Source organism: Sordaria macrospora, chromosome 1 (genome assembly GCF_033870435.1).
Source record: "Sordaria macrospora chromosome 1, complete sequence".
In the NCBI taxonomy this organism is placed as follows: Eukaryota; Fungi; Ascomycota; class Sordariomycetes; order Sordariales; family Sordariaceae; genus Sordaria; species Sordaria macrospora.
Genome location: NC_089371.1, coordinates 6813526 through 6838857, shown reverse-complemented (window position 1 = coordinate 6838857; position 25332 = coordinate 6813526). Strand labels below are relative to the sequence as shown.

Sequence of the window (25332 nt, the reverse complement as noted above, 5' to 3'; positions counted from 1 at the left end):
TTATTTGACCGTCTTCAACCATAGTGTGAAGTTTTTGAGCGCTTATCTTGTTTCGCATAATATGGCTGTTGTCGAACTCCCCGTCGAGCAAAGATGACATGCTATCCAGGGATGATGCTGTACCACAGCCGAAGAGCCTCATCATGCCGGTCGGCTTGCACAGCATGTCATGGGTAAGGCTGACCTGTTTCCCATAAAGGTTAGCAAACACCTGCTGAACGTGAGCGCTAAAGCCACAACCATCCTTCTCGGATTATAGCCCGTCAAACGTCGTGTCAGATGCAAGAGGGCGCAAACTGCTCCGCCAATGATCAGAATTTCTGTGAATTTTGAACAAACCCCCAAGACGCCGTATCCACAGTCGCTCTCGCGGGCGACCCTGTTATTTACACATAAAGTACAGCAAATGGTGCCTCCTGCGTGGACGTTTAGTCGGAGCGGGTCGGGTAGTAGGCGGGGCGGAAGGCCTGGGCAGCCATGATCATGGGCCTCCTCTGGGCGCGATAATAGGCCTCAGCGACAATGGGGGAGGAGTCGGAACGAATGACGCTGCCGATGGACATGAAGAAGCTGGAAGGACGATGGTGTCAGTGCTAAGGTCTAGATTAATGGAGAGGTTCTGATCCGAGGATTTCTTACCCGAAAGTAGCGCCCGAACCGAGCATGTACTGGCCCAATGTCCTCATGATGCCGTTGGGGCCGGCACCATATCTGAAGATGTTGACAGTTCCTGGAGAGTCGCGCGCGTCAGGACATGCCTGTAAGTCAAAAATCGAAGCATTGGGCGATGGGCATACCGAAGATGAAGCCAATGATGCAGCCGACAGCTATAATCGCGAAAGGTTAGCGACTTTAACGCAGATCACTAGGAAGGGAGGATAAGACGTACTGCCGCCCATCATGGCACCCATCTTGACTGCGAGGATGGCATCATGTTAGCAGGCTCCTTGTTGTTTCTGTTATCGCAAACCCCTCTTGGGTTGTTGCCGCGGAGTCAGCCCATACACTTGTCAAAGTTGGAGGGCCCAACGGCACCACCATGCTGAGGAGGAATGGCAGGCATCTTGGTAATTGGTGGTATGGGATTGACGACAAAGCTAATTGCGGCCAAAGGAACTGCCAGAGCTATTGCGCTTGCGATCTCGAGAAGTGGGAGGAATTCCGCGATAGAGCTGGTTGCCGTGGGCAATTGCAAAAGGCGATGCACGGACCTCAGACGATCCTGGGGTTTGAACGACGACCCCACCCCCAACAGCCTTGTCCGCCGGGAGAAATTGGTAAGTGCTATAGGCAGCATTCTATGGTGATAAGGTCATATGAATGCATGTCACACGGTTTTGATCAAGCGTAAGTCCTCCCAAACCTCGAAGAAGTACATGGGTCTCCGTAGAATGTCTTCTTGAATCAATCGTACTGTATTATGATTATTTAGAACTTCCTTAACTCATCGTCGTGGCCAATTGCTGCTGTACTCTTCCCGAAAGCTTTAACACTTGGCATCTGAAGCTCTAACAAAAGAGACTCTCCCTCAACCTCGCCAAGGCGGGGATCATGGAATCTCTTCAAGGCTTTGGAACGTCCAGACGCTCGGGCCAACAACCTCGGCGTTGCCCGTCAAACTAGTCCCCTGGGCCGGCGACGTGCCATCGTCAACCCATTTCATATCCGTTCCAATTCCCCTTTACAGGCATTTCTCACGTGATAGGTCATTCCTGCTGGAGTTGGTAACAGACTGACAGTCGGCGAAAGTCAAAACCTCGTCTCTTCCTGATCTCGTTGGTGCTCTCTACCTTTTCTGAAAGAAGGAATCTCACCGGCACATATCATTCTATTCTAGCCCCTGGCGGTTGACCTGCACAAACCGCACCCTATTCCCATACAAACACTGTATCGTATATACAGGACACCGTAAGCAGTGGCTGCCGCTGCCTTCTTCAACTGGACCGCATCAAAAGAACCAAGGAATCAAACAGGACGAACCAGAGAGGTAAGAGCAAGCTTGTCATTCGAGCGAAGCAATCGGAGGCCCCCTATCGCTTTGTGGGAAGAACCAAGGACGCTCTCCATCCAGATCTTCCATCTCAACAAGGCAAAGGGACCAAAGCAACGGAACGTTGAGATTGTCTTTCTGTCACTTCCGCGCGTGCCTACCACTGCAGAAGCCAGCGTCCACTGGTCAGAGGCACAGCGGCAGTGCAGTCAAAGGCCCAATCGTGAGGAACGGGCGAGTCCTGTTTGGGATTTGGTGGGAAAGTTTAGTTGAGCCAGCTGCACGCATGGACCATCATGTGGCACGGGCGTGCTTTATCCCCCTGCTCGTAAGCGCTTGAGGTCACGGTTCGTTCCTCTCCAAGGCAACGCCAGGACTTCTGGAAACGTGAGTCGCCTCAAATTCTTGTTCAACCTCATTGATTTTATACTATTGCCCGTCGCGTCTCGAAAAACGTGCTTGCCATTTTGAACATCTCCCCTCGAAATCGCCGTCATCAGCTTACAATTACTTGATACCTAGGTATGCTGCTTCTCGCTTGCTCCTTACTTAGCACAACATCACGATCGCCTCTCGACCCAGTGGCTGCCCCTCCACCAACAAGGGCGCGAAGTTACCAAAGAGCAGTGCGCACTCCTAACTCGACAGTCGTCGGTGGCCATTGTCCACTTGTCCAGAGTCCACCTTGGAACCCCCGAATCCCTGCGCCAAATGTTCGACGTCACGGCCAGATTACCGCCGCGTGCTAAGTAACATTACCTTTTTTAACTGACCCTTTTGCTTTCAACCCCTATAGTTGCCAACAACCCGTCCGAACTGGCCAGAACCCACCCGCCCCGCGCTCCGTTCAATTAGATAGTCTTTGTCGTTGCCGTCAATAGTTGGTGCAGGTAGATTACCAGGTCAGAAAGAGAAGAAAAAGAAGTCGCATGAGTTAGGTCGAGCCTGCACAAAGGTCGCCAGCAACAGCGAGTTCGAGCCCGCGCGCCTGCTCCCGCTCCCCGTTTCCAGCTTTCAGCAAAAAAAAGCAGGAGGACAGTCTGTTGCAACTTCCACTTGCAAAGGAACAATCTCAAGAGAACCCCAGCGTCGACGGCAGCGACTACACTAGCGACCAGCGACACCACAACTGCTGCTTTTCCATCCCAGCACCCACGGCCCGTATCCACTTCGCTCCATTCCCCCAGAGCCCCGTCCACCACGCCCAGAGGTCTCAATGACGGCTGTCGCGAATCCCCCTAGCTTCGCAAATCTCAATCGGCCGGGATGGACTGATGGCGGCCAATCGCTAAACTCGATGAACCCCGACGACAATAGAATGAACATGTTCATGTCGCGAAAATCTCTGCAACGATCCAATTCGTCGTCGTCGATTTCGTCGACGGCGTCCTCCTCGTCCACCTCCACCGTGACCTCGACCGGCTCCGTCTCGACTGCGCCGACCAACGGCAGCCCCAGCAGCACCACCAGCAGCGGGAACGGAAACGGCAACCCCATGTCGGTCGGTGGAGACACCGCGCCTTGGTCGAACTCACAAGCTCTGCGCAAGAAAGCGCAACCAAAAAACAACACCAACACCAACTCATGGACTAATGCCAGGCCAGAAGGAGCGTCCGACTTTTCACGCTCAGCAACAGGCCGCCCGCCCATGGCGAATGGCGTCAACGGCGCGCCTCCAACTATGCACCACCAACAACAGCAGCCATCATCACAACCCCAGCCCCAGCAACAACCGCAGTCCGCCTTGTCGGCGCCGAACCAGATGATGTCACAAAACAACATCTCGAGGCCAGGCGCCGACCAAATGGCTCCCCAACGCCTGCCCGTGCTGTCGCTGCTGTCGCTCAATGGCACCTTCGAACGCAAGACCATCTCCGTCCCCTTTTACCCCGACATTATGAAAATCGGCCGACAGACGAATGCGAAAACCGTCCCTCTCCCTACCAACGGCTTCTTCGACAGCAAGGTGTTGTCGCGTCAGCACGCCGAGATCTGGGCCAACCAGGACGGCAAGATATATATCAAGGATGTCAAGTCATCGAACGGCACCTTCGTCAATGGCAACCGCCTGTCGCCAGAAAATCGCGAGTCGGAACCCCACGAGCTCCAGTCCCAAGACCATCTCGAACTTGGTATCGATATTGTTAGCGAGGATCAGAAGACGGTAGTTCACCACAAGGTCGCCGCCAAAGTCGAACATGCCGGATTCGTTACCCAAACAAATAACCTCTTGGACATGAACTTTGGCGATCTCGATCCTTCAAATGGCGGCATGATGATGCCCATGGGCGGCATGCCTCCCTTCCGCGGTCGAGCTGGCAGCGCAGCATCGCTAGCAAGCAACGGGCGTATGATGCCTGGAAATATGGGCGGTCCGATACCCGGTCTGGCGCAGCAGAGGCAGTTTTGGCTGAACCCTGTCACGACTGAACATATTGTCAAAAAGCTTCAGGTTAGTACAAGTCTTTGCACGTGGTTCCTGATTCATCTGCTCACACTACGAAAGACGGAAATGCGAAATGCCAAGCTGCAGCACCACGACCTTATCCGAACGGGACAGTTCATCACCGCCTTGGTCACCAAGGACGACATCAAGAACCAAGAGAAGCCCGATGGCATCGAGCCTCCCAAACCGCATGTAAATGGCAACGTCCCCTTCAAATCGGATAACAGCAAAACCCGGTTCTCGGAGCCCCCTGCTCCTCCACCATCACAGCCTGTCCCCGAAGTGCCGAGTGTTGCTCGCGCTTCAGATGCGCCTTCGCTAAAACGAGGAATCACCGAGCGACCCAAATCACACCCTTTCCCCAAGGATGCGAACGTTAATCAAGTTATGCAACTTACGGAGGCTTTGAACATGGCAAAGAATGAGCTGGACAGTAACAGTGCTCGGGTGCGAGATCTGGAAAGGATGCTTAACGAGGAACGTGAAGCCAGGTTACAGGCGGAAATTTTGATGCAAAAGATGGCAGTAAGCCAGCAAGCAGTAACGAATGGTACAAGTGTGGCAGCTTTGACCAACGGCCACTCAGAGCTGGAGAAGGCTTTTGAGCCACCGACGGAGCAGTCTCAGGCAAACAACTCGAGCGCACTCGGCGGTGTTGAACCCAAAAAGAGCTCCAAGCCGGAAACTAGCAACATCGAGGCCATGGCAGCAGCTTTCCAGGCTCGGATCGAGTCGATGACGACGGAGATGAAGGGGCTTAGGGAGCAGCTAGAAGCTTTTAGGAACAGGGCTGAGCAGGCAGAGGCAGAGCGAGATGCTGACCGCAAGACTCTCAGTCAGTTGATTTTGCAAATACGCCAGCGGGATGAGAAGGAGCAGCAAGCCGCGGCGCGCAAGTCGCGTTCGTCCTCCCGCGGTAGATCACGCCAGGGCAAGCAGGAGAAGGAGGCTGAGCAGGCGTTGCCCAAGGCCAATGGTGCTGCAGTGACCGGACCCACCCAGTCCGATGGTTCCTCCGAGGATCAGGCTGAGGAGGTGCCCAGTCTGGCGCTGACGGACACGTTGAAACCGTCGTCCTCGTCCGCGCTAGTATACCCGCACCAGGATCGTGCGTTGATACAGGCCATGCCCTACGTATCCGTTCTTGGAGTTGTACTCATCGGCATGGGTATGATGGCTTACCTCAATGGGTGGCAGCCGCAGGCGAAGAACTAGGGCAGACCGGTACTCACTCACACTACCACATCCCACACACACATCTACGCACGCACACCGTATCTTCAATCTCCTTTGTACAGTTTATAGGAACTTTTTATACCTGAAGACTACTTCTCATCACGTTTCTTGCACATGCACTTCAGTCTCTGTCTTTCTCATACCACATGTATTATGCAATCCGAACCCAGGCGGTAGGGCTTTTTGACAGAAAATCACCAGGAGTTTTAAGTGATAAGGCAGCTGGGCTAGCGTGGTTTAAAACATAAGATGCTTCAATAGGGCCCTACCTTCGCTTTCCCGTCACTTTATCTTGGTTTCCTCATCTTGCTCTCCTTTCGAGCTAGCTTTCGTTCCTATGCTTTACCTTTCCTTCTTCTTAACAAATACTACTTCATCAAATCAACAACGGGCTGAGAACTGTTACGAATGTTCTGGGGGTTATTTGTCTTCCGGACGGTTTGCAATTACACAAGCGGCGACTCTTGGTTTTTTCTGAGTTTTACAGTTACAGCAGTACAATAGCAGGGTAGCATTGCGATCACAGTCGGTGGTGGGTTGAGAGAGGGGGGCTTGTATGTATGTATCACAACACGGGACGGGAAGAAGCTTTTAGTAGTCGTTGGGAAGCAGGAGGCCTTGGTGTATGGTGCGGAAAAGAAATAAACGAAGCGCAAAGCATGGCTTTCCGTCCACTGTTATTGAAGTGATCATTTCTTTACCAACCAACGCCTTTGAGTTGGGCCGAGAGTTGACGAGCATGAACGGAGTGACTGACCCAGCTGATAAGAGAACAGTTGAGTGAGAAGCACTGACCAACATGATCTCACCCACACTGATCAATAAAATGGGTGACCACAGGCACTGACCACCCAAAGTTCACACACACCATTGCGTTTCCTAGGAATCAAGCATCACGCGGCAGGGGAAACATGGGCACCATCAACAACAGCCAAGATAAAACATCAAGCAAAGGTTGGTGGGTGGTGACAACGTGTGTCACAGCTGATCAATGCACTCTACATTTTGTCGCAGTTCGATGGTGGTGGGTGCACGATAACGCTCAGTCCGGCTGCCGGTAATTTTGGGTCACGACAGCGGGTTTGTATGACCCTGAGGTGATTCGCTTGGCGAAACGTTAGGTATTTACGTATGGAAAGTTACGGAGAGCAGGATACCAAAAGTGACGAGCGACACTCGCGCATTTACTGTCATTCATAGGTTTCACAAAGGTTTGATTGCGTATCTTGCCATTGGTACTAATTGCATTATCAGTTCCTTTACCCTATAATTTATAGGAATATTAGGTGGAATATCAAATGTTAAGTGTCCCAATACCTCTCTCCCTTCCTCTCGCCGAAATGCATCCCTATGTAAACGTACGTAATGACATTTCCTACCCTTCTCCACCAAGTCCCTGCCAACTCCCGCTGGTATAAATGCATAGCAGCATAGAAGTAGGTAAAGTGAAGCACGAAATAAAACGCCGTGTTTTTACCTTCTCTGTCGATGTCAAATGACATTTTTATTTCATTGTGCACAATTTGCCCATCCATATGCAGAAGCACCTGCCTACCAGGCATATATGCCTGCCTGGTCTATTCGTCGTCATCAATCCGATCGAGCTTCTCCTTCTTCCCTGCCAACTCCGCCCAAGCGTCTCATGACCTGCAGGAGAACCATGGAATGGAACAAATAGGCTATCGATCCGTGCGGGCTGGCACTGACACACGCGCTCTGCTCGCACCACAGCTCCCAGAGGTCGATGCCTAGTCTGGTCTGCCTGTCGGTTACCAGCCTTCTCGCTTGGTCGAGAAGACTGATGTTGGGATTCGGATCCCAATCTGTGAATAAGAAGAAAAGACGTCAGCTAATAACCGGCATGGACGTTGCTGAAGAGAAGACCATTTGGCCTGGTGAAATGCCGATGAGGGAAGGAGAATTCGATTTGACTTACCGCGAGGGAAGCAGATATGCCTGAGGGAGCATTAGTATGTTACTGGGAACCTGTGGCTAGGTAATGGTTGATTGGAATGCGTGGAATGCTTACGGCATGGTTTTTTTTTTTATGTTTGTTTGCTGCTAAGGTGACTGGCTTTTCTTGTCTGTGATGATGTGAGAATGTTGGCGACTGTGATAAATACAAAAAGGCTAAGTTATGTCGCGGTGCAGAGGGATTTATGGAACAGAGAAAGGGAAGGAATGACAATTAAATAGCGCAGGGCTCTGGGACGTCGGAGCGAGTGAAGCATCTAGGGCGGTAAGGTTTGGCTGTCTCGCCGAAAACCTTGGGTGTTTTCCCCCTTCACTGCGCATTTCTTGTTATCCGTACCAAATGTGGTCAAGGTTTGCGAAGCCAGGCAAAATGAAGAGAGGATGGAGCAGAAACAGAAGTGAGACTAGAGATCAGCGAGACCGAAGCAATTTTCGAGCAGAGTAGACGAAGCAAAGAACGCAGTGAAGGGGAAAAGGTAATCCACAAACGAGCAAAGGTTCAATCCATATTGTACCAGAAAAAGAGACTATGACTAACCAGAAGCCTCCATTATGCGCGATGCAGGTTTGTTCCTTAGTCTCTTCTATGCCCCCGTTTGAGTAAAGTAGAGGTGCCTATGCCGTGGCCAATCCTGAGACGTCGGGTAATACCCATATCCAGGCCGTACCTAGAGATACTGCAAAAGTCGACCGACCGATGTCAAGTATCCCGGGGTCTCAAGCTCAGTGACAACAACGGTGTGGAACAGCCAGACCATGCTGTTTGGCGGGCTGCTCTCATGAAGATCCCTTTGCTCCTTGAGGAGAATATCGCGAGTCGCGCCGGCGTTTAGAGCCTTCTGAATTAATTCGACAGCTTGAAAAGCGAGAGATCTTTTGCAGTCCCGGTCTATGAGATAAGCGGGGTCAGTATTTGGTTTACCGTATTGAGAACGACGGTGGCAACATCTGAGACATCAAGCATGTGCTTCCTGAGTGCTGACAGTCATAGAGTAGGCTAAATCGGGTGCTTTGATGTGAAAGCCTGAAGCCATTTGGAACACGGATGGAGTACTAACCACGGGCAAACTCAATGAAACTGTAAAGAAGTACATCAGTATGATATTCGAACAATCTCTAATAGCCGGCCGAAAGAGCGAAATGCAATACTTACGCCATTTTAGAAAACTTTGTATCTATGTGTTGAAAAACACGCGGAAAAGCCAGTTGGATTTGACAAGGAGATGTCTCGTCGTGGTGTTGAAGATTCCCAAAGACAGCTAGTTGGCGACAAGATAAACCCAGTATAAATAGGTAGGTAGTGAGAAGCATCGCAGGAGAACACAACAACAGAATTAGCATCCCAACTGCTTTTCCATTCACTTCCCAGCGGCCAAGGTTCCTTCCCATATTAATAATATATTATATGCGACTAAGCACAGGGGTTTAACTTAAAGGTAAGACATGACCGACTCAATGCCCTTCACTTGCACCTGCCATCCCATTACGTAGAGGTTGGAGAACCTCGGGCAACCTAAGGTGGGCGAAAGAAAGTAATCTGAGGATTTGTATCCGTAAAGCCTTCCTTTGGCGACCGCGATGAGTTAGGCGTTTTTCGAATCATGTCCGCGCTTTGAGAGTGTACACCACAAACTTTATCCATAGGTCCCATAACCTTCATTCTAATCCCCTCCAATACCATGGACTTTGCCGATGCCTTCAGAAAGCGTAGCTTGGTTGCTTCAATTCATCCACTTTCCGTAAGCATGCGAAGATAGTTCGCTTTTGAAGGATGATTCGCAAAGACACCACGTGGGAACGTTGGAAAAATCTAGACAAACGGGATGTAAAAGCTCTGGAGTCTGCTGCCACAGTAGCCGGTGAGGTATATTAGCAAATATTTCTACTCAACAGGAGTATCGAGAAAAAAAGTTGGGAGAACTTACACATGTAAGATGGCCGTTGCCGCACGGTTCGCCCTCTTTCTGTCCGTTGCCTCCTGCCACCATTTGCGATCTCTTCTGGTGACTGATTCTCCCTTGAGACGGGTGCCCCGGATGAATCTTTGATGTAATGGGCTCTGTCGGTGCAGGCGTGCCTCTGCCGCATGTTGACTAAGTACTAGGACCTACCACGCGTGGAGGTTAAATGGTAGATAGGCGGGTTGTGCAGGCAGCACAAGCGGAACCTAAGCGTCAGAGACAAAGAGGCAGGTGCAGTACACTCGCAGCAGCCAGAGGTTTCCGCTACTCTCACCCCGTCAGCACTTTCAAATTCCATGGAGGTACCGTACTAATTTCGCACTTCCTTTGCTCTGTCCGTCGCTAACTTTCCCGTCGTTAGCCATCTTTTCGACACGCCCCGCGCAATTTCCACCAGGCGCGCCGCTGAACTCGATGGCTATTTCGACCTCTCCAATTGCGCCATCATGCCTCTCCCCAACTCGGTCCAATGTACGTGGACATGCACCCCAACGACTCGCCGAAGGACAAAAAACCAACGAGCCCCTTCATCTTTGGTGACATCTTCCGAGATGCACCGATGAGGAAGCGGTTTGCTATCCCAGCCGTCATCGGACTTTTCACTCAATAGTCTGGGAATGCTCTTCTGTCTCTGTGGTTTCTCTGTTGTTTCTTATGAGGTATGGAATATGTGACTGCAGCGGATGTACTGCCAGATCAAATGCCAAGTGGGATCCGGTGGAACAGGTCAAACGCCAAATTGCCGAAGCTGCTCGGGTCTACTTCTGCGGTGTTTGCCTAGTCTCTTATGTCACCCAGGGGCACCTTGACCTTGATAATCACAACAGCTGCAAACTTCATTTGAGGAGTGTTCCTGCGGCTGAGATCAACAAACCTGTCATCATGGTCAAGCATTGGGGGAACGTAAAGACCGAGTTAAACAAACGTATGACAACATACCCTTCAGAGCACCCTAAGGTAGGACAGAAGATGAAGAAGTCAGAATGGACCATCCCATCACTTGGAGTCAACAATCTGTGAGTTTGGAACCTAATTACTGCCATTCCAAATCTGTCCCCCAGACAGGCACAAAGGGCAGAGAGACAGGAGGACAAAACTCAGCAGATCACAAAGGCCATTGATAATACATAGATTGGCAGAACGCAGAGTCTATCCCAAGGTAGAAGTGCTACTTAGTCCGACAGAGAAATCTCGCCAAGCAACCCTATCGCCCTCCAAACGAACCAATTCGACCCCCTTTCATTCCTCCCGAACAGTCCCGAGGATCTGAAAAATTGTCAAGTCACTTGGCTCCAGATATAACTTGTGAAATTCTCAAGGGAATGGGACGACAAGGTTAACAGAATTAATAACAACCATAGTTAAATTTTGAATTTGTATATTCCTCTATCTTAAGGATAATTGGATATCTGTCGTACGCGTAAGAAGTCTAATAGATAGAAGAATCGAAAATATTAAGATCGTCTAGAGCTTTGTATCGACATTTCAATGAAGGCTAAAATAATAGTCGTCTGTGACGATATGGATCCCGCAACTCTCACACATTATGAGATTAGATAAGGAAGACGGTAGAGACTGGCAGAATCTAGGCTCCTCTCATGTGAGGATGCACTTTAGAGCCCAGCTCTCAATCTCTTCCTCTTTTCTTCTTTAGCTTTAGTTATTTATTCATTTGTACCCAACTACGCGTTACGGAACTACGTGAGCTGGTGCATCGTAACAGAGTATATCGGAACCCGCCCCCTGTAGATTAAAAATTCCCTTCCAACTACAACTACTGTGACGGCGCGGCTCAACCGCTGGTCAGCATTGCTCCTATGGCTGCATGGTTCTTGGCAGTGCACAGTATATCCTTTGCGCCGCAGCCATCCTTTGTATTCTAGTTCTTCTTTTTCCTCATCTTTCAATCTTCATTCAATAGTAGGGTCATTGTCGCTTTGCCGCATTCCTTCCCTCTATTCGCCGTGACAATGACGGTCGACGATGTTACAATGCACCAGCTCACGTAGTTCCGTAACGCGTAGTTGGGTACAAATGAATAAATAACTAAAGCTAAAGAAGAAAAGGGGAAAAGATTGAGAGCTGGGCTCTAAAGTGCATCCTCCCATGGGAGGAGCCCAGATTCTGCCAGTCTCTACCGTCTTCCTTATTTAATCTCATAATGTGTGAGAGTTGCGGGATCCATATCGTCACATACTCCAATATTGGCGAATATTCTCAAGTAGTCTTCGGTGCGCTTAATGCGCTTCCGTACTTTATTAATTTGCTTTAGTATTTTGTTGTTGTTTATAGAGCTTGCCTTGCGCTTACTACCAGCTTACGTGGCAGTAACAAGGATAAAACTATACCAACGTTATTACGATATATCAATTTGGACTTGATGGCGTCCGTTATAGACCTTAAGCCCTAGTATATCACATCATCTGCGTTAGACTATTTTTGATACTACCTAAATAGGTTCTTGATCTGGCTGCGGTACCGCTTATAGTCCAGGTTCTCTAAGTCCAAAACATGAACGCAATACGAAATTGGGTATAAGTTTGATAGTTTATATTATTAGCGCTGTAACTTCGTACAGTTTCCCAGTTTAGCAACGCCACTGTCACAGGCATTACTGCCCTGTTCCTGTATATAAGTGCACATGCACATGTGCTGCAGTAGTGTAGCCAGCTGAGTGCAGCTGTCTAGCTGCAGTACATTCAGCAGTCTGAGCACAGACTGCTGTCATGGCTCTGGGTGCCCTACATAGTTCTCGTGCGCACACAAGATTCTCTTCCTGTTCTTCGTATAATAATTAAAGTCTTAGCTTAGTGCTTGCTCGCGCCCCATAACAGCCACCCACGATACTGGTAATTAGGAAAAGGAGCTTCCAGTTAGTTACGCCGATCTACTATACAATAAGGGCGGGACCAGGAGCGGAACTAGGGGCGGAACTAGGAGCTGGATAAGAGGCTCGGAATAATTGTCATGGAGCTGGCGCCTAGGGGTATTTGCCTGGCTTGAACTCTATGAAAGCCAGGCCTGCCCTCTAACTGGGTGCACTCCTAGGGTATGCCGCACGAACCACATTTTCGACCTTGGCGTTTCTAGCACCTTCGATATACGCACCTCTCTTGTGTATTTAGCTGTAAGCTCCATGCCATACTGGCACAGACTTCCCTTTTCCTCTTTGTCGAATATTATCACTTTCACCAAGGCCTACCTGTGTGTATACCTCGTAGAACCCTTACAATAATGAGTAGATTGTTAACGACTAAGAAAATAGTATCTGGATACTCGAAACTGGGTATAAGTAAAAAAAAAGCTACATAAAGAGACTTAAACTTACTTAAAATAATAAAAGTTTCACCCAGAGTGTGTTAGCTACGTACATTAGTATTGGTATAGAAAATATTGAGGAAATAGCGCCCTTCCGGTTCCTATATCCTTTTAGGGAGATTGATACAATGGTCAAAAGTAACGAGAAGTATATATTTACAAACCTTGGACACTATAGACCTAACGTACAAATAGGCCTCGGACCAACCTCAACATACTTAAATCAATTGATTTTATATTTAGCTTAATTATTTGGAATCATCATGTTACGAACTTATGAGGGAACACGGGCCAACCACGAGGCTGGTAACACAGACAACCAAAAAGGGTTAGACCGTGTAACGCTAAGACATAGGAAGGCTCACGATAAGCGTGACAGGTCAGGACAGTAGGCTCACGCGGCAACAAGGCTCACGGTAGTCATGGTGAGCCACCACACATTAGATAGACCTATGGGGCTCGACAAGAGCATCCGGAGACAGATATCTCGCAGAGGGCGAGCAGGTATAAAGGGACTACGGGAGAACTCAGATTGTCAGATAGTTCGACAGTAGTCAATTGATCATTATCACCGAGACTAGTATCAACACAAGCATACTTGTTGTGAACTCTTTAGCTTCACCGAACGTCTTCTGGTAGTATTTACCTTCAGCTATCCCACTTAGGCAGATCAGACTGCCGTTCGTCACACGTTGACTACTCCCTTTGGCCTATCTCGGATAGTGTACTGAAGGTATCTTCGCTTCATCATGTCTTCCTCCGCCGGTACCTCCACTCAGGGTGAACCCCTGAACGCCACTGCCCTGAACCGACAGCTCAAGGTCATGCAGGACCGCATCAACCAGCTGGAGGCGCAGCTCCAGGCTGGATCCGGCGCCCCCAGAGCGAAGGCAGGAGAAGGCACCCCCAAGGAACGCAAGAGAGTTAAGTTGTCCGCGCCCAGAGAGTTCGACGGCCAGCAGGCCGCCCTCGCAGGATTCTTGATCCAGATGCAGGCCTACCTTCACTTCTATGAGGACCAGTTTGCTTCTGAATTCGAGAAGGTAACCTACGCAGGAACTAGGCTCGTGGACAAAGCTCTCACTTGGTTCGAGCCCATTCTCAAAGACTACTACGAAAATGGAGACCAAGCCACGGACTTCACCAAGAAGGTCTTGAACTCCTATGCCGACTTCACCGAGGCACTCTCCAGAGTCTTTGGAGAAAAGGATGAGACTCGACGCGCGCAGGAACGCCTGACCCATCTCCGACAAACCAAGTCTGCCTCAGCCTACGCTGCACTCTTCAAGCAGGATGCACTTCGCAGCAACATCAACGACGACGGGCTGATGCAGCTGTTCTATAACGGCCTTAAGGAGAGAGTCAAGGACGAGCTTTACAAGGAGGACAGGCCCGAGTCCATCGACGCTTACATGGACAAGGCCATCCGCATCGATGATTGCCAGTTCCAGCGCGAGCAAGAGAAGAAAGGCAGGACGTCTGCTTTCGTTCCTCTCAGGTCCAATGGCAACCACAACAACACCAAGAAGAAACGGACCTGGGGCACACACATCTCCGGAACCACTCACTCCGGACCCATGGAAATCGACGCTGCACAAGCCAGCCAAGGCAAACGTGACCTCTCTCAGGTCGCGTGCTTCAACTGCGGAAAGAAGGGACACATGAAGAGAGACTGCCGTGCTCCCAAGCAGTTGAAGTGGAAGAAGGCCGAGGCCGCAGCGGTAGAAGGAGCAAGAGTCGTCGAAATCGCCAGCATGGAATACGGGCAAGACGACCTTGAGGATGCGATCGACCGCGCTATAGATGCCGACCCAGACAATCAGTGGCAGTCGCCCACGGGACCTGATCACGAGGACCCCCGACGGGACAATCAGGACCCTCCCAGGGGACGAACCACCACCCGAGACTATCAACCCCCGACATGGGAAGCAGTCAATCGCATTGCGAGCGTCGACCGTGGACTCCTCACACTTGTACAATTGTCTAACACGACACCTGCCGAAGGAGACATGGGTGATTACATCCAGCCTTGCAGGTTCGCATACCCCAACGATTCGGCTATGGGACGTTGGACGGAGTACTCCATGAACTCGACGCCAGTCTTCCAGCGCCAGGTATACTTGTCACCACCGCTCTGGATAACGTCCAGATCGTCCTGAATGCCAGACAGGATCTCAGGGCCAAGCAGCATAGCGGTACGAATGATCTTGACATCCTCGTCAACATAGAGGAAGGGGTCGCACTTCCACTGACAGGATGCGGAAACGCCATGCCTTGAAGATCTCGCATCTGCGGGCGGCACTGACGTTCTCCTTGCCAGTGAAGATAGGTGGGTTCTCCACCGTCTGTCTGAGGGAAGACATCTTGCCCGGGGTCTCAGCGAGGTTGTCGTACGGGGCTCGAATGTTGGCGCTGCGAGACTTGAGGGCGTTGTAGTCCGCGACCAGCTCGTCGTGCTTCCTCTGGAGGCTGTTGTACGAGGTTTCAAGGTTGACGTAGTCGAGGTTCTTCTGATCGAAGTTGTCCTGGGCCGCATTGGCAACGGCGCGGGCGGTCTGCAGCTCCTGCTCGCTGCGCTCGAGGTCGCTGGCGACGTCGTCGTAGAGCGCAAGGTCAGTGTGGTGAAGACGACCGAGCGGGGCGATGATCGAGCGGAAAGCGGGATGGTCGGCGATGATGGCGGCGTCTGCGAGGTGCTCCCGTGGGACGACTTGTTTGTCTTCGTCGTCGTCGATGCCGGCGATGAGGTCTTTGGCGGCGGCGGACTGAGGGAGCTCGAGAAGCGCGGCGCGACAGACGGTCGTATCAAAAGTGCTAACAACGTTGTCAAGGACCTCACGGACGTCGTCCAAGTTGAAAGACGTGCTGGGGAGGGGGATACCAAGATCAAGAAGATCACCGCTAACACTGCCAGCGGCGGGTGAGAACGTAGCGGAATCGCTGTCGTCGCTAGACATAAAGAGACAAGGGATGGTCGCTTGAGGCGAGGCTCTTATCCACTGGATGAAGAGTGCCTACCCTTATTCACTGAATGAAGGGAGGAGTGACCGATTGACCGTCGCAACTGCGACTGTTGTGGAGTGCTGGATTCAAGGTGATTCCTGCACGCGCGCGCAATTGATAAATCAACCGCACGATGAAAGAAAAGGGTTTGCGCTGTGAACGCAATAGTTAAGAGGTGCAATTAACTATCACGGGCAAAGGGTCGATGGTAGATGTGAATATGCGTAATTGCACGAAGGAGAAAGGAAGAGAGTGCAGACAAGTGCCCAGAAGGCTGGCCTTATGAGGGCAGTCCAGCTGTGGGCCCAATTGTGGGTCCATGGCTGGGAGCCGTCATAGCCAGCCTACTGACAGCGACAGCAGTCTCAGAAGCTGCTGTGCGCTGGCACAAGGCACGTGACTAATCACGTGCAACGACACAGGCTACCCCTGTGACAAATTGCACGAAGGAGAAAAGAGAACAGTCGCAAGCTGTGCGCAGAGGACTGGCCTTAAGTAGGGTCCCAGCCGCGTGGGGCTGGGAGAACTTGGACAATCAGGCTGCAGCAGTCTCAGAAGCGGCTGCAACCTGCACCAGCGTGCGACAGTCACAGAGGTCTAACCCTGTGACACAGTCGCAGCTGTGTGCAAAGGACTGGTCTTAAGCAGGGTCCCAGCCGCGTGAGGCTGGGACTCGGCCAATCAGGCTGCAGCCTGCACGAGCATACGACTAACCCTGTGACACATGTCGCTCCTCCAATCTGTAGCGGGAAGAAAGATTTATGTTAGATTTGTTTCATGAAGATGATGACACTTGGGAAGATAATTTCGGAGCGCGCGATCATGTGAGGAAGTCCTTACCTCTCGGATACTCAATCCACCTTGACAGCAAAGTCAGTCTCTCATTCAGCCGGGTTGGGAAGTTGGTAGCTAGTGCAATGAGATTACCTACAGAATTTTGAATTGGAGATGCAATGGAATCGCGAGTAGGATTGACGCAGGTAACGTCCGTTCGATATCTCCAGCGATTCTTCCGTGACGTGAAAAATGTATTCGCAAAATTTGGGGGGCGGGGGGAGTTGACGGTCGCAACAGAAAGGTGGAAGGAGAAGAAAAAGTTCTGGAAGGCTATATATGGAAGGAACGAGTAGTTAAGTGAATGGACGCGCCTTCCTGACCCCACCTCATTCAGGGCAACAATAGAAACGGTGACGGGATGAAAGGACACAAGATTTTCTGCGCTCGACATCCAGCTTTCCTAAATTCTGGCAAAGTCTTCAGACGAATCTTCCAGTTGCCTTCACTGCTCGGTCATGAAGTCATACCTCGCAGAAACTTGGACATCAGGCGTTTGTATCGACCAAAGACCAAAGGGGTCGACTTTCACCTGAACTTTGGTCCTTGTTTCCCTTCACGTTCGAACTCGATATTCATCATGTCTTGGTAAAAAAGACAGAGGATGTCACAAGGGAAGCTCTCGGAATCTCTGTGCTTCAAACCCCAAGTCGTAATGGAACCACACTTGCTCGCCTTGGTCGAAAATTGCCAGTGAGAAGTGTTCCTTGTGGCAGATTGGCAAACACCGCCACCTGGTTTCTTGGAGAAACCTGTTCACATCTCCCACGGTAGGGCTGTATCTTTTGAGGCAAAAGTATCCCCAGTGCTCGTAGGCCTCGACCAGGAAGATATGGGCTCTTTCCCAGTTTTGCGGGTTGGTGTAGAAGCGCGCTAGTGATTCTAGGGCTCTGATGGCCCCTCCCTGATCTAGCACGACATCCTCCTTATAGCGTTGGATGATGGTGAGGGGAACAGAACAAGATCTCCCAGACCAAACCCTCGCAAATTTTTGTTATGTAGGAGGTAGCAGTGCGTACATGTCGGCTGCGCCTGTCGTTAATGACAGTCTGCACCTGCCTATGCATGCTGGCTGCGTCAAGGAAGAGTGCTGACACTCTCTGCCATGTGCCGGAATCCCCCGCATCAATCGCGCACAGGACTCGTAATTCGACGGTCTTTCCAAGGGATCATGTCTCTGGCAATCTGGTTAACGGCACAAAAAGAAAAGATTAGCATTCAAGAGCATCTGCGCGATCTCGTCCCGACCCTTCCTCCTCTCGGTCCTGCACTTCGCCGGTACCGCCGAAGGAAACCAGTTTCAGAGCATCGGAAGCTATCCAAACTTCGTGTTTTCTCCTGGCTTAGTTCCGATGAACTCATTTTTCGTCAACCCTGTCCAGTTATCAAGAAGATGGACAAAGCCCTAACAGGAAAGCAGACGCCACTTATTTCCAGCTGATGGAATGCCTAGAGGTACCTATTGAGAGCCGCAACCCCTGGTGCGGCTTCTGATTTGCAGTCGGGTCATGATGAATTCAGACTCGATTCGCACCTTCCCCTGAATTTCGAAAATTGCTTGGCGCGCCACGAGTCGATCTTTCCACACCTCGATGGTCCCACGACACCGAAAATACCGCCCCGCCTTGTGCAAAATAAAAAAGTACAATACCATGAATACGCTGTTTCCAATACGCTCACCCATATTATATCATCATTCTGCCATTCTTCAGACGAAAAATGTTTCAAAACTTTGAGTGTCCACCCGATGTCCAATCGTTGCGAGATGGAGACAACAAACAATAAGAAAGCTATCTGACCCTGAGAAGGTAAGGATGAATAGAAGACATTTGCTATTGACATATCCAAGTTCTAGTTTATCCTCATCCTTCTCTCCTCCCCAATAAATATCACGGTTCTTCTTCCACTTGGTTATCCGGGAAAGGACATGAGAGTTTTGACCTCAAACTGTTGCCACCTTTCTTTTTCCAGCTTTCAAGCCAAATCAAAAACACTAGCCAACGATCATAATTCTCCCACCATCTTGCTCCCTCGGTTTCTTTTTTTTTTCTTTTTAAAAAAAGTCACAAGTAGCAATGGCGTAAGTAAACTCTCCTTTCAAATCTTCTAATCCATATCCAAGCAGCAAGAACGAAGCTAACTTCTACGTCCAGGTGGATCGAGTTTGAGAGAGGTATGCAACACACACATCCTGCCCGGAATGACCACAGCAAAGCCAACACCACTACACGTTCCCCCAAGCCCACAACCCACGACTAACCATATCTTTTCTTTCTGCTAGACTGGTCCAACCAATGGCCTCTGGTTGTTCAGGCCAGACGCCTGGTCAACAACCGTCTGGCGCACGGTGCCGACACCAACGGGCTGCTCTTCGAGCTGCACTGGTTACGGGCCGCCCAGCTCGAGCTCAACATCCCCTGGATGTTTTACAACGCCTGTTGCCTGGAGCTGGAGGGCCGGTTTTAGGCGGGTTGCGCGTGCTGGTCTGGTAAGTGTCTCCCTTTTGCGATCGCAGATAAATACGAAAAACCGAGACTGACGTAATTGTCGTTAAACATATCCAAGCCTACGCAAGTTTGCCTTGCTGGATGTCGTGGTTGACGCCGACTCCTCAGATTTCCCACAGACGAGCCGTTTTTTTTTTCCTTTTTTTTTATAAAAAAAAAAAAAAGAATTCGATAACTTGCTCCCTACATCTTTCTCTCCCTCCTTTTCCCATTGCTTGTAGTTGACAAGACCCTCCACGCTCTCCCTTGCCCTGATATTTATCCTTTCCCCCTTGCTTTCTGCTTCCATACTTCCACGTGCGCTTACTCATCTTCTTTCGACCGTTCAACTAGTGGTTGGTTCTTTGCTCTCGACAGTTCCCATCGCCTCTCACCCTCCTGCTCCACACAAGTTGCTTCTCTTCGTAGTCCTCGCTTCTGGAACCCACTGACCACTCCCCCTTTACCACTCCCCCTTTACCACTCCCCCTTTACTTGCTCGTAGTTTCAAGCAAGGGATGCGGGTTGAATACCCTGCCAGTTCACCACTGTTAAAGATATTTCCTAGCAGCTGACATCTTTCGCAACACTTACAGACTCTCTTCTGCTCGATCTTCCAAGCCTCCCAGGCTCGCCAAAACAAAGCATCATGAGATTTAGCTGCCGAAGGGCGTAAGAACATGCCCCGATTATACGATACGAACAAGCGAAACCCAAAAAATGAAGGGAAATAGCCATCTGGAACACGCGTCCCACCGAGCCTCGAATGCATCCCTAGAACGAGGGCCACGCAGAGCAGGAGACAGCAGCAGACGATCAAAGCGCAGGATAACCGAGAATGATTGAAGGAACTTAGGACAATAAAAGCTTCGACCCCAATGAAAAAAAGCAGAAGCGGTCGACGGACGAATCCATCGACCGACCTAATCCCCGCCGTAGAATTACAACAACTGGAATAACATATCCTCATAAAAAGCTCAGATCTAAAGCCACCTAGTATCTCGGCAACCCGTCAAAATGCTCCAATAAATGCTCGGTCAAAGCGACAACAAGTTTTCCAACTCCAGCATGATGGCATGGTGGAAAAAGCATGCCATGCTTCCCTCGGGGCACAGGGACATGAGGTACCTCTGCTGCCCCCACAGATCTGCCTGACTGATGCTGGAAGAGAGCTGCAGCAGGACTAGGAGCTTGACGTGGAAATCGAGGGGCACGTTGGTGTTACGATCCAATCGTTGAGCCTCATGTATCTAGATAGAATTTACCAATCGGATAGGACCCGGGGTCCCGAGTTTACGGGACCACGGGACGGGGCTGAAGACCAGTATAGAAGAAGGCCTCCCGGCCTTTGTTATTATGGTTCTTCAGCAAGCAATAGCTTTCACAATCAACCAGTACCTTTTGGCTACTACTACCGTTGTCCTACGTCCCAGCGATATACTCCTGTGCTTGTAACGGTTCGTCACAGTTGGGCCGGTAGTCTATGATAAAAGATTGTTAGTTTGATTATGATGATGATGATTATGATGGAGGTGTATAGGGTATGTGATTGACGACGGGACGCATACCTCTGGTGTATGAGACTTTTCTGTAATGACGGAGATTGGTTAGCTTTGTTGAAGGCATATGAGAAGGCAATACGCCTGTCGAGAATTCGGTGCTTACATCTGTCTGGCACAGATCTGGGCATAGGCGTTGTAGCACGCCATGGTTACCGGCCCTCTCGAAGTCCGAATGCGAGGGAGAGGCTCCATGTTAGAGAGTTGGTCGGCGTAAAGATGGTGAGGATGTGATGAATGTAGTGCGCTGTGGTTGTGACAGTGGTAGAAGGACAGCGGTAGAAGGACCGTGGTAAAAGGACTGTGGTAAAAGGATGGTGGTAGAATGATGTTGAGTGGGAATGGAATTTGGAAGCTTGAAAAGTTTACATTTATATCTAGGTCAAAGAAGAAAAATGCACTTCACAGGCCAGCCCTTCAACTTCCCAACCTGAAACCTATCCGCGGGACAATAAAATGAATAGGTAGGTCGAACCTGAAAAATAAAGTGAAGAAAAAGCCGAGAACCTCCAGCAGACCGGGCGGCTTTGAGCCAGGTTCTGCCCTGGTGAGGAAGTTCACAACCTTGAATCTCTTCACGTTGGTCACTGCATGAATAAAAAGTCCGCACCTTTACCCCACGAGAGAAGCTCTCGAGTAAAACTACAACATGCAGAAAAGACGAACCCGAGGGTTTGGAGGGCTGAACAAAAGATGTCGACAGGAGCAATCAGAATTTTTTAATTTTGAAGGCCAATCACTCCCAACTCTTATAAAACCACAAGTCTCTCTCCAGCTCCCTAATGATTGCCTCGTGAAAGATGAATGGCTGACGTCCCGGGTGGCTCAGACTCCTCATATTGTAGCTATCCCTCGCTGCTGGCATTGTGGATGTCTGACGTGAAGAAGAAATAATTTTTGGGAAATTTGGATGCGAATGCCCGTGGATGGAGAACGGATGCAGTTGCGGTTGCGATGTTGGTAGAAGAGTGGTGTGTAGGAAAAATAATCTGGAAGCATGGAGTTTTTATATCTATATCGACGAGGAATGATTACGCTTCACTGGCCATCGAACTTCCAAACCTTGAACTTTCAGAAACCGTGTTGTGGCGGCAGTGAAGGGAATAGGCCTGGCAAAATGTAAAGCTTGAGAACCTTCGTACAACAGCCAGGTTCTGGTCTGGCAGAGAGCCTTGCATGCTGTTACGGCAATTTCTAGGTGCCTGTCGAAAACATGATCATATCTCAAGGTGAAGGTTTGTACCAGACTGGACCTACGAATGTAGAAGCGTCAATCCCAACAGGGGTTGCATAACGAGCCACAAATTGGTGCAGAGCACATTGAATGACAGAAGAATAGATAGTTTCGCGTTGACCATTTTATTCTAGCTTGTGTCCGGATCCCTCCAAGTTTAACATCATTTCAGCTTCTAAAGTTGCCATCGACACTCCCCCGCTACCCTACCCTTCACTCCTTTTACTCTCAAGCCTCTAGATATGATCCATCTTCGAGTGTGGCCACGATCGCACTGTGAAACGCATGTTTCCTCGTTCCCAGCGGACTGTTGTCGAGCATACGTTTCTGTTCCATATACAAAGCAAAGTGTCCGACACCGGAAGCCAGTTGAAAAAGGATGAGGGCTTTGGCCTGATCGCGCGGCGGGAAGGGTGTCCAATCTATGAGTGGGGATATTAGTTCTCACGGCTTTTTTGCATGCATGAGGACGGAGGGGGGCGAAGAAAGGGGAGGAAGAAGGGCAGGTTAGGGAGGTGATGGCGACGTGATGCTCTGCATTCATGTGTGAGAAGAGCAGGAGCCACACGATGCTGATGGAAGCAGATAATGTCAGCATACCTCTCTCGAATGAGATATAGCTGGGAAGAACGATCGTAGCTTGAGTAATGAAGAAAGAGAGGAAGGTATGGCCAGGATGGTACCTACGGTTTCTTCGGGGTTTGCAAGGTCGGATCTCTGATGGAAGGCATGATGGACTGATGGTAGAGATAATTCTGTACGTAGGTATGTGATTGGTAGATTTGAGGAGTGAGCGAGGAAGTATTCCCGGCAAATGTTTGCGTTGACGATGCAAAATAGAAATATCAAAAGTTTTGATCGGTGAGATGCAAAATGGTGGAAAATCGGTAGCCAGGCAGATAATTTGGAACATGGACGAGTTCAACTAATTTCTCGACGTCGAGAATAATCGTAATGCACACACCCTTGAACCTTACGCTGAGCTGAGCAGGTATCGTGCATTATGCTACGCAGAAGGGAACAGGCCAGATTTCTGCCCTAAATCTGTGAACAGCACAGCTGTTCCATGTTTAGGTCATGGTACATGTACGTTCGGGTTAGTCGGAGGTCCGGAACCTTGAAATGTATCTTCACCATGCGCATGATCGAGCACATGTACCTTTGGGCATGGAATACCTTCTACGGAGCTTCATCGTGTGAAGCGATTATTCTGACACTGATGAACAAGAAACTAAAAGCATCGGGGAGAGCAAATGTCAAGCAAGGGTAGGAATGGAAGAAGTGATAAAAATCAAAATTTGCTATGCCATATCCAAGCTATGAACCGTGAGACAGGTCTCCGTAAATTCGAGAATAACCGCCAAGATCATGTCTCCCTCCTTTACATGTAATTCGTCTCTGCCACTATCGAAAATATGTCCATGATCTGTCCTTGCTGCCGCCAATTCCTTTCCGTCGGGGGTGAGATGTGAGTTAGGTAAGGTAAATCAGGGCTATAAAGGGGCTCGTCGTCGCCCGAGTGTCCAAAAAAGCTTCTCCAATTTTGTGCCAACGCGAGGGCAAAGTCCATACATATGTACCATCATCATCATCGCCTCCTCCTCCTTCTCTGGAAAAGAGCAATCCAATTCGATCTTTACATCGTGCAGCAGTCGTGGCCGATCGTCGACAGCTTTGCTTCGAACAGCGAGCGAGTTCCCTTGCGGGTGGTGGACACAACAGGGTTATGTTCGAGGGTGAGGATGATTGCCGTGTAAAAGCAATACTCATCCGAACGCACGTCGGGCACCACGGTCCAGATGCCGGCCAGCGGTCCGTCGTCAGGGCCCTTTTGCTCCAGAAACCTCCGGTCTTGAGCTTTCTTGCGGAGGACCAATGCCTCAATCAGAAGTTCTGAGTGGTCGAGTCCAAGATTGAGACGGTCTTGTACGAGGCGGCGAGCGAGGTCGTGCATGTTGGCATTGGGGTCGAAGTCTGTGAGGAGAGAAAAAAAAGTCAGTTGGGTCGGAAAAGATATGGTCACTATGCACTAGGAAGATATTTACCCTTTTCGAACGAGATGCATGGTTCCTTGGGAGTCTCAGGCTCCTCGGAGAGTGAGGTGGATTGAGTCTCGTCGACGACAGTATCCGAAGATGTGGGAGGAAGAGACCCTGGAAGGGTGGGAGGAAGAGTACCGTCTCCTACGACAGTGGTAGTGGTGGAAAAGGTCTGTTCAGGAGCTACGAGCGTTAGGCCCGGAATGGGAGGGCAATGGTAACCTCCAGTTCTCGTCTTCGGCTGAGCAGGGGCATTTTCGATCATGGTAAACGTTGAGTTGCCGCCTTGGGACAGCAGGTTTTGATAAAGTGATGGCTGGATGGTGTTTGAGCCGAACATGATGATGAGATTTTGGATCGAGGTATCGAAGATTGATGGTTGATAAACTGGGAGTATGTGACCAAGAAGATGATGAATTTGTTGATGGATAGAGGGAAGAGAAGAAGAGAGAAAGGAACACGGGGGAAGAAATGATTAAATAGTGCCCTGGATGCAGAAACCAGAAAAAAAGAATGAGAAGTTGGTGCAGCACCGATGTCCGTCCGAATATTCCTGCATTGCAGTATCTGCCTTTGGAAATTTCCTTCCATGCAGGGAACTCTCGCCTTAAGAAACAAAAGAAGTTGGTGCAGAATGTCGGAGTCCGCATATTAGTTCAGGAACAAAGTGTTCAGGTCCGGTGCGGTGCCGCTATGCGAGTCAATTGCCCGCAGCTTTCGTGAAGCACAATTTACATGGTGTGCCTAAAAGCACATTTAGTTTTATCAATATCATTGCAAATGGGTGATGGAGAGAAGCAAAGAAGAGAGACACGTGGTGATGTGCACATTGTGCCGAAGTGTGCAAACCGTTCAAGGGGCCAGTGGAGAGAAGAACCGATGCAGTATCAAAAGTCCAATGAGAATAGAAATGAGTTTGTAGATTGAAAAAGAAAGGAGAAAAAGAATAAGATGAAAACAGGATGGGGAAAGGGGCGCAAACCCGAGGGAAAGCAAAAAGAGAAAAAAAGTTGGAAATCCTGCGTCGTCCATCGCAAAGCCACATACGTTCGAAGCCCGCATATGCGTTCAAATATGCGGGACCCGGTGGTAAGTAACAGTCAGAGACCAAACTTGAGATCCCCTACCTTTTCCCTCATGCAGTTTGACCAGCTGGCCAAATACCCGATTTGATGTAGCCTCGCCATCACCTCCCTACCTACCTACCTACTCCCCGTTCGTACTAGAAACGCACCCCGCCAGGTCTTCACAG

At 49.9% G+C, this 25332-nt stretch overlaps 6 protein-coding genes across 6 annotated transcripts, besides 1 other annotated feature; 3 read left to right on the top strand and 3 right to left on the bottom strand.

The window, feature by feature from the left end:
* Positions 1 to 312: 312 nt before the first annotated feature.
* Positions 313 to 1331, bottom strand: SMAC4_01223 (uncharacterized protein). The gene is made up of 5 exons (XM_024655221.2): positions 1006 to 1331; positions 890 to 916; positions 798 to 827; positions 640 to 730; positions 313 to 570 (listed from the first exon to the last, which is right to left on the bottom strand). Exons 1-5 carry the CDS (start codon positions 1295 to 1297, stop codon positions 429 to 431), a joined length of 582 nt encoding a protein of 193 aa, XP_024511132.2. The 5' UTR covers positions 1298 to 1331; the 3' UTR covers positions 313 to 428.
* Positions 1332 to 1378: 47 nt separating this feature from the next.
* SMAC4_01224 (uncharacterized protein) lies at positions 1379 to 6577 on the top strand. Its single transcript, XM_066089555.1, has 3 exons — positions 1379 to 2512; positions 2787 to 4442; positions 4497 to 6577. The coding sequence occupies exons 2-3, from the start codon at positions 3207 to 3209 to the stop codon at positions 5649 to 5651; spliced, it is 2391 nt and encodes a 796-aa protein (XP_065945823.1). The 5' UTR covers positions 1379 to 2512; positions 2787 to 3206; the 3' UTR covers positions 5652 to 6577.
* A 685-nt stretch (positions 6578 to 7262) lies between these two features.
* Positions 7263 to 7334: a sequence feature (Short protein (SMAC4_13112, WPJ58898.1) was converted to a misc_feature.).
* A 6340-nt stretch (positions 7335 to 13674) lies between these two features.
* SMAC4_04512 (uncharacterized protein) lies at positions 13675 to 14254 on the top strand (the record flags this gene model as incomplete). Its single annotated transcript, XM_066090123.1, has 2 exons — positions 13675 to 14183; positions 14218 to 14254. 2 exons carry the CDS (start codon positions 13675 to 13677, stop codon positions 14252 to 14254), a joined length of 546 nt encoding a protein of 181 aa, XP_065945822.1.
* A 648-nt stretch (positions 14255 to 14902) lies between these two features.
* SMAC4_10028 (uncharacterized protein) lies at positions 14903 to 16048 on the bottom strand. The gene is made up of 2 exons (XM_003342752.2): positions 15232 to 16048; positions 14903 to 15173 (listed from the first exon to the last, which is right to left on the bottom strand). Exons 1-2 carry the CDS (start codon positions 15880 to 15882, stop codon positions 14943 to 14945), a joined length of 882 nt encoding a protein of 293 aa, XP_003342800.1. The 5' UTR covers positions 15883 to 16048; the 3' UTR covers positions 14903 to 14942.
* Positions 16049 to 18915: 2867 nt separating this feature from the next.
* SMAC4_01226 (uncharacterized protein) lies at positions 18916 to 19254 on the top strand (the record flags this gene model as incomplete). The annotated part of the gene is made up of 2 exons (XM_003352343.2): positions 18916 to 18935; positions 19044 to 19254. Exon 2 carries the CDS (start codon positions 19057 to 19059, stop codon positions 19252 to 19254), a length of 198 nt encoding a protein of 65 aa, XP_003352391.2. The 5' UTR covers positions 18916 to 18935; positions 19044 to 19056.
* Positions 19255 to 23346: 4092 nt separating this feature from the next.
* Positions 23347 to 24761, bottom strand: SMAC4_01227 (uncharacterized protein). The gene is made up of 2 exons (XM_003352344.2): positions 24087 to 24761; positions 23347 to 24015 (listed from the first exon to the last, which is right to left on the bottom strand). The coding sequence occupies exons 1-2, from the start codon at positions 24418 to 24420 to the stop codon at positions 23678 to 23680; spliced, it is 672 nt and encodes a 223-aa protein (XP_003352392.1). The 5' UTR covers positions 24421 to 24761; the 3' UTR covers positions 23347 to 23677.
* Positions 24762 to 25332: the final 571 nt, after the last annotated feature.

What these genes read in the sequence shown, in the direction of transcription:
- SMAC4_01223 (XM_024655221.2), bottom strand. Translation starts at nt 1,297, where the DNA reads ATGCTGCCTATAGCACTTACCAATTTCTCCCGGCGGACAAGGCTGTTG. An exon ending in GGGTGCCATGATGGGCGGCA is followed by an intron (nt 828 to 889) that starts GTACGTCTTATC and finishes TCGCGATTATAG; the next exon opens with CTGTCGGCTGCATCATTGGC. An exon ending in CATCATTGGCTTCATCTTCG is followed by an intron (nt 731 to 797) that starts GTATGCCCATCG and finishes GCGACTCTCCAG; the next exon opens with GAACTGTCAACATCTTCAGA.
- SMAC4_01224 (XM_066089555.1), top strand. Translation starts at nt 3,207, where the DNA reads ATGACGGCTGTCGCGAATCCCCCTAGCTTCGCAAATCTCAATCGGCCG. An exon ending in ATATTGTCAAAAAGCTTCAG is followed by an intron (nt 4,443 to 4,496) that starts GTTAGTACAAGT and finishes ACACTACGAAAG; the next exon opens with ACGGAAATGCGAAATGCCAA.
- SMAC4_10028 (XM_003342752.2), bottom strand. Translation starts at nt 15,882, where the DNA reads ATGTCTAGCGACGACAGCGATTCCGCTACGTTCTCACCCGCCGCTGGC. An exon ending in TCTTCACTGGCAAGGAGAAC is followed by an intron (nt 15,174 to 15,231) that starts GTCAGTGCCGCC and finishes GCATCCTGTCAG; the next exon opens with TGGAAGTGCGACCCCTTCCT.
- SMAC4_01227 (XM_003352344.2), bottom strand. Translation starts at nt 24,420, where the DNA reads ATGTTCGGCTCAAACACCATCCAGCCATCACTTTATCAAAACCTGCTG. An exon ending in ATGCATCTCGTTCGAAAAGG is followed by an intron (nt 24,016 to 24,086) that starts GTAAATATCTTC and finishes CTCTCCTCACAG; the next exon opens with ACTTCGACCCCAATGCCAAC.